This window comes from Megalops cyprinoides, chromosome 21 (assembly GCF_013368585.1).
Source record: "Megalops cyprinoides isolate fMegCyp1 chromosome 21, fMegCyp1.pri, whole genome shotgun sequence".
NCBI lineage: Eukaryota > Metazoa > Chordata > Actinopteri > Elopiformes > Megalopidae > Megalops > Megalops cyprinoides.
Window position 1 is genome coordinate 10,776,550 of NC_050603.1, and position 15,023 is coordinate 10,791,572.

Genomic DNA, 15,023 nt, shown 5'->3' on the forward strand with positions numbered 1-15,023 from the left:
AAACTCCTTCCAAATGAATGAAAATACATATGCATATGTCAGATAACAAACGTGTCATTCATTCAGAATCCAGCGCTGTTTAAACACAATTGCAATCTATCTCACAACCCTCGCTGAAGCAGAGTGTATGGACGTGTGACAGGTGACTGAATGGTTTCTCTGCAGCATCATGCCGTGTCAGTTCTATCCGCATGATGTCATTGGCACTCAGCTAAATCATCATTACTCACAGAAGGAGACCCGCTACCTCTGACATGCATGTGAATATGGCCTATTCATCCTTGTTTCATTAAATCATCACTACAACCCCCTACTCCGGGTTTACCTCCAGGACAGACAGTCTTGGTATCAGTTGAGTTTTACTCTTTTGGGGGGATGGTGGCATCCTGGAATTGCAGGGGCTGAAGCCACAGGAATGTAAACAAACTCGTTACGGTGGCAAACGGAACCACCTCCGAGGAGTCAGTAATTTGATTCGTTCGCTCTGTACCCATGTCTGTTTCACCAGCGTTGTTGTTCTCTGGATCACTGGCTTGAAATGGGGTCCTGGACAGGTGGGCGGTTTGTACTGCCCATCGTCGCCTCCTGCTGGAGGCTGCCTTCCTCCCCTCTATTCTGCACCCACGGGTGGCTCAGCGCCTGCCTAGCGGTCAGCCTTGCTGCAGGGTCCACCACAAGCAGCTCTCTGACCAGGCCCTTGGCACCTACAACACAAGACAACATGTGTCTTTACTGCATGTGCCCGTTTGAAAAGGTTACCTTGAGAACGCATTCACATGAAATCTAACAATGAAGTCTGTCTGTTTGAATATGTATGCATCTGTCCACCCTCTCATCCCTCCATCTCTCCTGAGCTGACATGGGAAGTGCTCTGAAGTTCTGAGGGGAAGAAAAAATATTCTGTGGCTATGAAAAGTACCGTATGATCATGGGGTTTTCAAAACAAGTATGAATGGTCAATTAAGTTGTGAAAAGTAGTACTTTTAAATAATAACAATATTAATAAACAGTCCCCCTTGTGCTTAAAGATAGCTCTAGAGAGACTTTTCCATGCTGCTTATTTAGTCTTTCTGCCGCTGCCTGGGAGAACCCACAGGGACCAAATTACCGGTACCCAGCTGAGCTAGCACCATACGGGTCACCTACAGTCAACAAACAATGGATCTTATAGGCTAAACATGCTCAAAATGGACACAAAACAGGTCACAGGAAAAGACCACACCCTGCTTTTTCCTTCGCGAAATTCTCACCGTCAGAAACGTTGTCCCAGTAAGGGGTGAGGAACTCATACTCCCCCTGCTGGATCAGCTCGAACAGCTCATCCTGATCCTTCTCCTGGCTGCGGAACGGAGGGAAGCCGCAGAGCAGGATGTAGAGGATCACACCGGCCGCCCACATGTCCACAGGTAAGCCATACCCTTGGGGAGGGGGGAGCAGAGGCAAATGCATTATTTATTTGCTTGGCAGGCGCTTTTGTCCACCACAGCTTGTTTTTAATATTGACACGTTACTTAATTGTACAGTTGTACATATTAACGTGTGCCTGAATTAACATGTACAGTACCAGTCAAAAATTTGGACACAACTGATTAACATAATGGGAAACAAAGGGATTTTGGTCTGAAGGCTTATGTTTGACATTTGATTCTTAGCCAAATATATATAATGAAGTTGATGTCTATGTATGAATTTTTTTCCAAAAATAAAAAAATGGCTACTTTGAAGAATGTAAAATATGAGACAGTTTTGATTTAACACTTTTTTTGGTCACTGCATAATTCCATTGTGTTATTTCATAGTTTTGACGTCTTTACTATTATTCTAAAATGTGGAAAATAGAAAAAATACAGAAAACCCCTTCTAAAAGTAAGTGTACCCAGACTTTTGACAGGTACTGTATATATCTGCAGGTGAGCTGTACCCTAGTGGAGGGGAGGCTAAATAGAGCAACACATTATGATATTTGCTTTGCAGACACTCTTGTCCAGAGCAAGTGCTTTCAGTACATTTTTATGTATTGCCAATTTATACAGCTGGACATCCTCACTGAGGCAATTCAGGCTAAGTACTTTTCTCAGGTAACAGCAGTGCCCCCACCTGGGAACTGAACCCGAAACCTGTTGGTTGTAAGCCCAGGTATCTAACTGTTACCACAGTGGCAATGCTTGCTGCCTCATCTTTAAAAGGCAAAGAGAGCTGTATAAGAAAATAAAAACCAGGGAAAGTGCTTGGTCAGATGTACCCAGGATTTATAAATTAGCAACGTCAAGGCTATTAGCTTGAGGCATGCTTTGTGCATCCAACTAAACACATTTCCAGGGGTTTGTTTACAAATGCATATACAGTACATATCCTTCTGATAGCCAGAAGCAATGTATTCCTAGTAATTCTAGGAGAGAAAATAACTAAAATATATACATACATAACTAAAATTTTAATCTGAAGCTCTGCTTTTTTTGGTTACTTGAATTGCTTAATTCAAAGATTTTCAAAGGGAGAGGCCCTTGTATGTTTTGCAATATTTATTTAATGGTGGCTCATTCTTGATCAAGTATTCGCACTTTATTTTTCAGGCTCTTTGTTGTTGCTGTGCAACCCGTGACTTTGTCTGAATCAGATCTGCTGTGCTTTTTGCAGGAGGCATATTTGTATGACACAAAAACTGAACAGAAAGCCTGGCAGACAATTTGGCCACATGAAAAAGAGGATAGAGTTTGATGTGGTGGTTAGAGTAGTGGACTCTGATACCTCAGGGCTGGGGATAAATTTCAAGTGGAACACTGCTGTTGTCCAATTGAACAAGCTGCTTGATTGCATCAGTTCAAACTCACACGATACGAATAAATTACAGAAAGTGTGAGATGCTCCAAGCATTGTTAGTCATCCTACTGAGCAGATAACCATCATAACCCAATAAAAGAGCAATTTAGTATCAGTTATCAAAAGAATCATAACCCTCTCATCCTGTCTTAGTGATCAGGCACATTGGGGCTATTACATTTTTATTATTATGTTCATGCAAAGTGGTCATAAAATCCCAGTCTATTTCGTAGAAAAACCTGTCAAAATTACATATAATTGTGAATACCCTCATATTTCAGTTTCAGGTGTAACCCAAGTTTCTGACTTTCCACTAAGGTACCTTCAGCCTGCAGGGAAGGTCTTATAGAGAAATTCCCCAAGATTTAACCCCCTGAGACGTTTTGCCATGAGGGTAAATTAAGTCAAAGCATACAGAAGAATGGTACAAAGTGTTACAGATTATCACTTCAAAATCTCACATCTATGATTCCGTTAAAACCGTCATTCTTAATATTGCACAAAAGCAAAGCATTTTCCAGGTAAAGACATGTCTATGGCAATTATTTGTTCATTCAGAAGGTGTACACGTGGAATCATTTCTTCATTCTTGGACATGTGAAATGAATTCTGTACTTTTGTGCTGAAATAGAGATGTTTGCACAAAATGGTCGTACTCCGGTTCCCTGTCCCCAGGAGTTCCCGCCTCTTACCTTTCTCTGACAGTATCTCCGGGGCCACGTAGGTGGGGGTCCCGCACACAGTGAAGATGGGCTCAGTGACCACCATGGCCAGGCCAAAATCAGCCAGTTTCAGCGAGCTGCTGCCATCCGGGTTGCGCTGGACCTCATTGGAGAAAGATCAGGAGAGAGAGGTGATTATCCATAAAGAGTGACACACATAGCAGGTGCTCCTGTCTTCCAGCACACACACACACACACACACACACGCACAGACACACACATATGCAAAAGCACACACATGCAGACACATGCACACGTGCATGGAAATGCACACATATACAAGTACTTAAACACATGCAAATACATATAAGTGCTGGCACAGGCACACATAGACACCTCAGTGCAGCTGGGCATGATTACAGTAGCACAATTTCATCATTGCAAAAATGACAGAAAACACGTTCCCAGAAATAAAAGCTCTGCGTGTGATGCTGATTAATTCTTACAGCAGCTGTTCCTGGAACAGGGCTTGCTGTTTTTGGATCCACCTGCTGGTCCCAGATTACAAATCTGGCACCAGTCCTGGCAGAGGACGCTTGGGCCCGTTCCAGGCCTATCCCGTTACAGAGGCTGATTTTGTAATTTGTACAGAGGATCCTCAGAGGTGAATGATATATGATGCATCCAGTGACATTTGAATGTATGCCGAAGAACAAACCCAGGATAAGGAGAGCTCTGATTCTGAGAGAAAAAACAAAACAAAAGAAAACTTTGGACTCACCAGGAGGTTTTCTGGCTTCAGGTCCCTGTGTACGATGTTCTTGCTGTGGATGTAGGTCAAGGCCTCGCACACATCCTTGACCATGAGGGAGGCGTGGTGCTCGGAGAACTTCACGCTCTCGGTGATGGCGTCAAAGAGGTCCCCGCCGTGGACAAACTCCATGAGCAGGAAGATCTGGTCCTCGGTCTCGTAGTCGCGCAGCAGGCGGACCACGTGCGGGTGCGAGAGGCTGCGCACGATGGAGATCTCGTTCAGGATCATCTGCTCCTTGCCCTTCAGCTTCTCCTTGTCGATGATCTTCATGGCATAGGGGGTGCCGCCGCCGGTCCGCAGCCTGCACTCCCTCACCACGGCGAAGTTGCCGTCGCCGATGACGCGGCCGATCTCGTAGTGGTGCTCCATGGCGCTGCGCGTGATCGCGGGGCCGGCGGGGAGAAGGGCGTCGGGGTCTTCAGGCGGACCTCCGGGGTCACGGTTCTCCCCTTGCTCCTTTTTCTCCTCTCCTCTATTTGCCGGTGGGTCGTGCAAAATCACGTCCCCGTGTTCTTTGGGCGAGGGTTCCAACACAAGCGGAGCGAAGCTATTGCTATTCTCTGTGCTACCCTGGCCACCTTGGAGAGCATCCTGGGCCATTTTGTCATCCTCTGCCTCTGCCACTGGAGGCTCTCTGATTTCATTTGACGTTCCATCACGCACCTCCTGCACCCCTTCGGGCTTCTTGCTGCTCACAGTTTCCTTTTGTCCATGGAAGTGCATGCTGTCTCCACGTTCCTGGGATCTCCTGATGTCGTGTTCCCTGCTGCTTTGCCTCTCCCACGGTGGTGACCGTGGACGCTGGTGGACACCGCGTGAGAACCTTTGTGGCGTTCGACCTATCTCCGGGGACTTTTCCTTCTCCTCCACCTGACCCTCTCTGTTAGCGCACGTGTCTGTTCCTCTGATCGGGTCGTCCCGCTGCCTCCCACCTCGAGTCCTTGTGCAGTTCTTGCAGTAGTTTGTGTTGGGGCAGTATATGGCGTTGAGCTTTTGGAGCTTGTCTTTGAGAAGGAAGCCTTCCTTGACTCTTCTCGTCTGGGACTTTTCACTCCGCTGGCCCTCCCCTCTGGCCTTCTCCCGCTGCTTCGCTCTCAGCCTGTCCTCTGGGCAGGCTTTGTCTCTGAACCTCCGCAGACCGTCAGCGGCTTGCGGAACAAGATTTCGGACAGGCTCTGGCTCCTCGTGGAAGCCGCTGTCAGCCTTGGAGGCGTTGACCGCCGGCCTGAGGGCCTTCTCCCAGTCCTGCAGCACAGCACCGTGATAGCGAGGGCTGTCCGGGTACAGCTCCTCCAGCACTTCCTCAATGTTCTGCAAGGACAGTTTGTCCCTCCCGCTGGCCACAAAGACCTCATCGCTGCGGAAGAAGTCCGAGACTCCTCGGATCTCCCTGCCCTTGAGGTTGAAAAGCTTCCTAATGCGGTCATTCTTCCAGCGGGGGTAGCCCAAGGCTTCGGAAATGTCGGCAACAAGCTGCTCGAAGGTCTGCACCGAGCGCCTGTTGAGGAGGATGGTGATCTTTCTCAGGTGTGTCCTCCCACCTGGCTTCACCACGGTTACTATGCGCGGCCTCACAGGGCTATTCTCAGCATGGGTAGTGTGGAAACCATTGTTTCCATGGTAATATCGGGGGTCATCAAAATGGCCAGGATGCAGTGGTGGCTTTCCAAATGTCCTGTAGCCTTCAGGAGGGTACGTTGCTTGAAATCTCCTTTCATTGGTCCACTGGTTTGAGTCATGAATGCATTTTTGAATTGTAGCTGGCTGTCCTGAAATAAAGAATAGGATATTCCTATTAAGAACAGGATTAAGAGCTGTATCTATATTAATTATTTCAGTCCAAACAAAAAAGAACCGAAAATACATGTTTGTTCACTGGACATGTTTATAGTGTTCCAGTTGTAAATCAAAGTGTTCCCAGAGTAAATCAAAGTAAATTAATAAACAATGTAAAGTCAATTAATTTAATCATGGATTCATTGATGATGACAATATAAAGTATTGCAGCAAACTTGTAATACTTCTCTCTGTGTCTGAGACATTTCCCGCTCCTGATTACTCCTGCTTCCTCAAAAGAAGACACACATATTACCCCCCCCCCCACCCTTCTCCTGTAACTGGACACATGTACACACTGCTTAGCTGGTGAAACAGATACATGGAGTAAATATACTGCCATGTGATAACGATGGCACCGTGAGATTGGCTGCTGTTGGGAAAGAAAATCCTCTCTCTCAGATTCTTGAGGAAGCATCTTGTCTTGCCTTTTAGGGCGTTAATAATTCAGCGCAGGTGAGCCGTGGAGTTGGATGGGGCCTTGTTAATGGAGAATCTCAAATGGCCCTCGAAGTCACGGGGGGATGGAAAAGAAAAAAAATCTGATCGCCCCATATTCGTTTACAGAGGACGCACTTGTAAGGAGAGCCCTTTCCTTTCCAAAGCGTGACTCTGCCAACTTCCCCCTGAGGGCTCACAAAAGGCCATAGCGGGAACATAATGAATTGCCTGACCATAGGACGTCTGGCAAAGTTGACATTTGATGCTTTGCTTTCAGATATGTACAACTCTGACAGTGACAGTAAAAATGTCTAACTATTCTGAAACTCTTAAGGTAGGTCTACTGTAAGAGTGTAGGCCTCATGATTCCTTCAGGTGAAAAGGCTGAATATAAATATAAGATAGCACATCGTGGAGAATTCTTAAACACAGTCATGTGTAAGGAAATGAAGTTTTTATCTAGATTACATTTCCTGTGTTTTTTCGCATAAAAAATATAATACACACATACATACATATAGCAAACAATCTCAATAAATGCCTTTTACAACACACACACACACACATATATACATATATATATGTGTGTGTGTGTGTGTGTGTTAAGATCTATGTCAAAATGTTTCTCAAATTCACCTATTGACCTACTGAACCCCTCAAAACATAAAAATTTTAGGTTTTATATGCATGAGATAAGATGCATAAAATCTCAAGGCCATTATCAACAGTAAACCACAGATTTTAAAGATAACTTCTGTGTTTCGTGATGGCATTTCAAAGGGCAACTTGACCTCTGGCCTTAAGCACTTGCAGTGCTTGAAAACAAGAAGATGGTGGCTGAAACTGGTTAATGGCATACAGAAAATAAGCAAGGATTGGTTTACAAGCAGCTCTCAGCAGGTGAAAGGGAAAATGTCAATTTAACTAAACGTATGTCCTGTCATTTTTCTATGGCCTTTTAAGCAGTCAAATCATGGACAGCACAATGTCAGAGAGGAAAACTGAAATATGAAAACAGTGCAGTTTTTTGTCTTGTCCAAACTAAACGAACAAAAAAAAGCAATTGAGCATGTGCAAAATTCACTCAATGCTACGCTACAAGAAAAGATCACTTTTCTTTTTATGCTAAATGGAATCCAGTGTTAGTGAATTGACATCACAAGAATTTATCTGTATCCCAAAGTGGCTATAAAGGCTTCTCCAGACTAGCAGTGAACCGTGTGCTGTAAAAAAAAAAAAAACTATAAAACCGGACAATGACCTTCTCTGAAGGATCTGGCGCCAGCACACACCAGGAATAGTGAAAATCTCTTGCATCATTTTTGGAACGCAAATCAGGGTTCTGCAGCATCGTTATTAATTAGATATCTTTAATGATTTTAACACCTCCTGGTTGTTCATTGGTCGTTTTTTTCCCCCCGTGGTACTCACCTGGTTGCCTGCACTTAGGACCTGACGTCTCACCGGGGCCGCGCTGTTTCCAGGCGGGAGACATACCCCTCTCGCTGACAGCTCAGGGCGGACAGCTTACGAGCCGTATTGCTTCCAGTGTCAAATACCGTACATATACCGATCCTGTGCTTGCTAGAAAACAATATGATGCCGCGTGTGCCAAAGCGCACAAGGGCCGTTCCTCAATGCCCGTGGGAGGAGCCAGTGTACACATTTCTCTCTCGGGCTCTGTAGCACTTGGAAAACCAGGTAATGAGCGCCGTGTCGTACTTCCTATTCACACCAGAGCGTTCTTGAGAGACCTGACGTCATGGTGGAGTTTTAAAAAGTATATAACTATTCCGTGTCGGTTACTCCGATTATTCCGTGAAGTTTCCTGGCATTTCCCGGTGCACCTTACCCAGTTGCGTCACTCAGTTTTCATTATAGCTACATTTCAAATTAGATTAAATTCATTAAGTTTTAATCATATATTTTAAACTTGGTTCGCAATCTTTCAAAATTGACGCCCGATATCAAATCATTCATTACAATGCAATTAATTTAAAGAAATAAAACGCATCCATTTTCATACCCAGTTGTGAATATTGCCAACACGACACCTGTTCCGATACACCGATACCAGTTATTGAGCGCGCTTCCCCATGCTATGTGTGGCCGCAGCGCTAGTAACATCTACCTGCAAAAAGCAGAGGGTTTTTGACAGTTACAGTGCAGACCATCGGTTCGACTGTTGCTGAGATTAACTAAACTGTAGCTATTTTGTGAGAATCGTACGCGTAAATCTTGCTCATATTAATTATTCGAAGACGAAACACTTTGCAGTTAGACATAATATCTGGCCCTAAATATGTATATGTAACTGTTTTATTGTACAGTGTGCTTGGGTATTGTCTAGTTATATATTCTGAATGGAAACCTTCAAAAGCAACAATAAAGCAACAAAAATGTGTTTTTGTTGCACACCTTCAATAAATAATGAAAATGGGGACAGAAGTTCTGTAGCATTAATAAATACATGACTGATGATAATTGATCATTTTGAAATCGGTAAATCGGCTCCCAGATTCAATGCAACCGCGAACTGGTTAGTAATTGAATTGCATTGCATTGCATTATAGTGTGCAGAACGACTTACATAGCTTATCGATTTTACATGTTACGCATGGTATACAGCTAGATTTTTAATGAGGCAATGTAGGTTAAGTACCTTCCCAGAGGTATAGTAGTAGTGCCACACCTGGGAAATGAGCCAGGAATAAGCTGCGTTTATTATCACTACGTCACGGTGCTGTATCATTAACTTTGACTAATTAACCAAGCGCATTACTGTTATTAAGTAGTAAGTATCAGATCAGTAGGCTTCAAAACAACAAAAAATGAATTGATAATGAACAAATAGAATGAAAATGAAAAAAGACAAATAGAAAAATAATATTATATTTGAAATGAATTTGGACCTGGGACGCATAATGCAATCACAGTGTGACAGTAGGAATCAGGGTACAAACTGCAAACCCTTTTCAGTGGTGAAGTGACTTAAGGCACTTTTCTCACTTTTCCTCAAGGGGTGTTTAAAATGAATGTCATTAACTGACTCAGTACAGTTCAAAGGAGGTATGGCAAGCTCTAAGGTACAAAATGGCTGCTTCACTGTGGCTCAGTAATGTGATTTTGGGGACCAAAGGCTGATCTGAGGCCCCCCCTCTTCCTTTGATGATCAGATGATCTGATGATCTAATCAAGAGCACCAGATCAGAAAAATGTGCTAATATTATTGCATATTGTTTACACTTTGCTGGCATTCTGAATCATCAAATGGAATTCAGTCCTTTCATACACTTATGGGATCTGGCCTCAGAAATTTGCGAGTGAGCCTTCAGAAACCCCAAAATGGGTGGGGCCACAATTTGGCATTCCAGAGCAAAGATTTTTTGATTGGTTCAGACAAAGTCAGGGATTAATAGCACATGGGACATCCATCAGTTTGGGGCTTACTCTGCCTTATCTAAATTGCACTTCAGATAGTGTTGCTTTATTGGGGAATTAAGGTCAGCAACTGGTTTACATGGTTTCTATTATGGTTTCTATTCTGTTTACATTTATAGCATAGAAAATTCCCACGGTAATGAATGGTAACACATCCAAACATGTAAAAATGTCCTTCGTGTCCTTCAAACTGAATTCCTCTCCAGGGCACAAAGAGGAAACGAGGCATGGGGAAGGCAAGACATTCTGTACCTAATAAACTGTAGGGGAGGCAATAAAGTGTCCAGGTTGAAAGAGCCAGTAGGGTAATTTCTTAAGGACACCAGGCTGATACTTCACTTTACTCTTCTGAAGTACACTTTGAATGTAAAAATCTGTACATTGTGCATTATAAACATTTATCAAGCATTCATGCTTTTACATAAGTAATTGCATGTACACATTGTTTCATTTTAAAATTGAAATATATACTGTAATACATATGCAAGTGAAGTGGTGTGATATGAAACTGGCAAAATTGACATATTTGTAATTAATTTACACATTTTGACATGTAAAATACATATGTAATATATGTTGAAAAATATATATATTACATATGTATATGTATCATATCTCATATTGCAAGGCAACTTCTGTTGGGCTGACCTTTACTAGCCGACATACTGCTTACTAGAGTCACGCAAGCAATCATGAAGCATGAGAAGTGCAAATTCACAACCTGAGTCTAATAATGTGCCGGAGTATTATTACATTATAAGAGATATCAGAGGAAATACAAAAATCTCCTCCAGTTATATCTCACTCTGTGGTTATGGCCCTCTGCTGGTCAACAAGTGTGTTTATGTTACTGGTGTTGTTTGGTGAGTATTATGGTTTTATTTTAATTTCTTGTCATAAATCCCCATCACCACACCACACCCCCCTGCCAAACATACACATGTACGTATGCACGCATGCGTACACACTCACACTTACTACGCAACACAATGTTCTCCTCTTACCTCTTTGAGTGATAACATGTTGGATTTCCTGGGTCATTTTCAGCTGTCCAATTTCAAAAAAAAAATTAGAAAAACAGTCAATCACAAACAGTTGAATTGACAAATTTCCAGCACTTAAATGTTAACAACATTAATCTTCAGCCACCCCCCTCAAGAGCCCCCCCACCATCATTCTTCGGCCATAGGAACCTGTAAACTGGAGCCAGGCAGACACCCACCGGCTTCTCGGTTTATGAGCGGGACTTGGATGGTGTGTCTGCCTTACCAGACGATGCACTGGGATTGCACAGTGCAACCAGGCAACCAGACTCTGGAGTGCAAATTGGATGCCATGGGCCTTTTTCCCTGAGCTTCCCCTGGCCTCGGGGGTAAACACTGAGTCACACTTCCAGGAAGTGTATAATGGGGACATTTTCCTAAAACATAAGAGGAAGGCCAAGAAGACAAGAAGGGAAAAAAGCCTAGTTAATGCAATTTACATATATATCAGTATTATATTTAACACCATTTTCATTCATACCACTGTGCATTTGCTGAAGTAAGGTTTGGCAACCAGGTGAAATGCGTAGTGGTAGGTTAATACCTGGGATTCAAAGCTTACTTGCAAAAGTAATAATGAACATTGAAAAGTATTAGAAACAGGACTGAGGTCAGATGTTTTTGAAGTGGCAGTGGAAATACTGCCACATTTAAAGAGAGTTATTTTTAAAGTATGAGTAATGCATATGATTAGCATGAATAATATCCTCCATTTTGTTAATTGCTGGGGCACTTTGTGGTTGCTGATAGATCTACTAAATGAACAAAGGTAAATAATATAATCACACATTTGTAATGGTATAATTTTATTGAATAAGGTCATTGCTTTCTCACAGGATTTCATAAAAATGATATTGAGCAAATGATATCAAAAAGGTGCATTTTTAATGTGTCACTTTCCATTATAGCATTCTCGTACTCTCTGCATCCACATACAGGTGTGTGTTTTTTCAGCATCTCCTTGCAATGACATTGCTACGTCAGACTGACAGCACGGCCACATGTGTATGTAACACATCATCCCTGCATTTATCACTCCTCTTTATTTCTCACATGGAGATCCCCCCAGCATGGAGGTGCAGCGTGAACGCACTACACTCCCTGAGAATTTCCGTCATCAGAAGACTAAGGCTCTGGGTGACTGTCCCCTTTTGGTGCTCCATCTTGTCGAGTCTGGTTTGGACAGGAAGCACCATGGGGAATGAGATTCCCAATGAAGGTCTCTCTCTGGCTTTGAATGTAATTTAAACAGCATCTCACAAGTTGTCTTTTTTTTTCTTCCTCAACCTGCCCCTTTGTAGGGCCTTCTCTGCATGGGTCTGTTTCTATGGTTACTGTGCACTCAAAGGCTCAGAATGTGTTTGTCATTCAGGATGTGCTGATCAGCTCATCCTGGTATCAGGCTCTGGGACAAGAGAACGTGTTTGTTCTTCTACCCCAGCTACAAAGAGAACCCACAAAAAATAACAGGACCGCTGCCCAATTTTCAGGGCATTTTTGGGACTGCGTCTAATTTAGTCCGTCCACAAAGGACTTTGTGCTTAACCTAGTTGCTTTCTTTTCCATAACTTTGCTAACACTCAGTTGCATCCTCACTCATTTTATTGATTTCATTGGTGTCTAGATTTTTACTAATGCTTGCATGGCACACACAACTGTGGAAAATCACCAGATAACTTTGTGGTCTGTAGTCGTCTCCTTTTGTCAGTCATTGTATTTATATTTGCCATAGCCACAGAGTTTAACTCACCTCCATGAATCCTACAAAGTATTTTTTTTCTTTAACATCATAACAATTTAAACCCCTTGAAAATTATGGACAAACCACAAGGGGGTGAAATGCGTTCACCACTTTGTTTCACAGCACAATTGCTGGCAATTTTGGGAAAAAGAAGTGTAATATTTGTACTTGTTCAGCAAAGACAGAACGGTGGGGCAAGTTTAATGATGTCAGAGGCTGGATTGATGTTCGGTACATAAAAAAGAAAAGTACAATTAATCAGTATTTTATCCATTACAAACCCACACCATTTTAGTTAGCTAGTGCAGAAATATTTACCTCTCAAATAGAATGATGAATGATGAAATGCACAAATACAATCAGACGCTTAACAATATTGACTGTTCTTATTCACAATGACATATGTGACTGAAGTGTCTGTTTAATGTCATTATATCATTATTAATTATGTTATTTAAAAAGATTTGGGGACCTTGCTTCAACCATACACACTCACACAACACACAGTGAATCTTTTCTTCCTTCAATCGGTTTGGTCAACAAATTCTTTGCAGTTTGAAGGTTTCTATTTTTCACATGTTGCGTTTATTATCTTGGACTCTTAATTTTATGTTATGCTTGGTGCCTGTGTCTGGAAAGTTCTTTAGCGCCTGGAAAATTTGTTTTGATTTTTGTGCTTTGTTCAAATGCTGTGAAAAATAAAATGGCTTAAACATTAAGACAGGGACAAGAAAAGAGAGGGAAGAAAAACTGGAGTGGGGTGGGGGCAAACCCAAATTAAACAGAGGTCTGAAGACAATAAAGTTTGTCCAGCAAGTTAACTATTGATAGAAATCTTTTGAGGTTGAAGGGAAGTGAGATCCCTCTATGGTTACCGTTGCTACTCTTGAAAAGACAGTAATGTTTGAGAGCATTACTGAGGATGAAGTTTTATGGTGAAGTATATGCACTTCTATTATGTCCAATTAAAATACCTAAACAAAAATGTGTTCATTCTATGTGTAGATTTTGCAATGAGCTCATCAGATCCTCCTTGAGGCATTCTATCATTCTCTTTTTGTTAACTATGAAATTATATATCTTCAATGTTTACTAATAACTTGTTTAACTAACTTGTTTTGTATGCATTACTTAATGATTCCTATGCATTAATGTAGAGCTGACCATCATAAGGAAGTTCTGTAAGTCTCCTGCAGTAAGTTATTGATTGCATGGTTATGTGGCTGCTCTATATTTCTCAAACATCAGAGACCTGAGACCGGCATGCAGTTGTCCAAAGAATGTCCTGTGCATGCTGCCAAGACATTAAAAGGTTCCAGGAATCATCTGCAAGCACATTTCTTTGCTCACCTGTGGATGTACTTTCGGGCTATGAACACCAGAGGTCCCCATGTGTACTAAGAGAGGCCTTGCACTGTCGCCACGGCCTGGGGGTTGAACAGGGATGGAAGGTCCTGTAGTTCAGTGCAGTTCCATTCTGGAACCACTGGAAGGTGCTGTCAGCCATAGGCTTTGCAGCACTAATTCTGCATTCAAAGGGCTTGCACTTAATCAGTAATAATAAGGACTGAGCATTATGGGTTTTTTTTATTTAATTTAATTCACTTTCATGCCTAGGATGGTGTAGACTTCTCCCCCAAGGAATTAGCAGATAATAAGAAGGATGCACAAAGCCTCCCAAAACCTAAATTGTTATTAACATTGTCTTATTACTCAGCAGTGCAAGAAAATAAATCCTGTCTTGCAGTGGAGAGAAAGAAGATCAACATTACACAAAAAACTGAGTCAATGTAAATATTGAATATAGCTGTGGTTATTTATGTTGTCTCCCTACCACACCTCTGAGTTTTCCCTGCAGAATATTTGACATATTTATTGCCATCCTATTTTCATACTTTCAGATTTCACCTACATAATTATAATTATTTTTATCTATACTCTGTGAACTAAAATGAATCCAAATTGCTTAGGACTGCACCAAGTAATCTCCCTAAACATGTTACTTTTTTTTTAGAGAACAGAAATCTTTAATCAACTTAAAAATAGTTGCATGTGACATCTATGCCCTGAAACATGGAGTCATTGTCCATGACTATGCTGTTTTTAAGGCTCCATCTGTCTTAGCTGTGGTAATAACCGCTGGAATAGTCCGAGTGCATTAGAAACCATCAAAATTGCATCAGGCTGCGTCTCTGTGGAGCTAGGCCCATGCCTCTGCAGAGCTT

At 42.3% G+C, this 15,023-nt stretch overlaps 1 protein-coding gene across 1 annotated transcript; it reads right to left on the minus strand.

Annotated features, from left to right (window-relative positions):
• Window positions 1–117: 117 nt before the first annotated feature.
• dclk3 (doublecortin-like kinase 3) lies at window positions 118–8,136 on the minus strand. Its single transcript, XM_036516169.1, has 5 exons — window positions 8,005–8,136; window positions 4,264–6,065; window positions 3,513–3,645; window positions 1,251–1,418; window positions 118–704 (listed from the first exon to the last, which is right to left on the minus strand). The coding sequence occupies exons 1-5, from the start codon at window positions 8,066–8,068 to the stop codon at window positions 526–528; spliced, it is 2,346 nt and encodes a 781-aa protein (XP_036372062.1). The 5' UTR covers window positions 8,069–8,136; the 3' UTR covers window positions 118–525.
• Window positions 8,137–15,023: the final 6,887 nt, after the last annotated feature.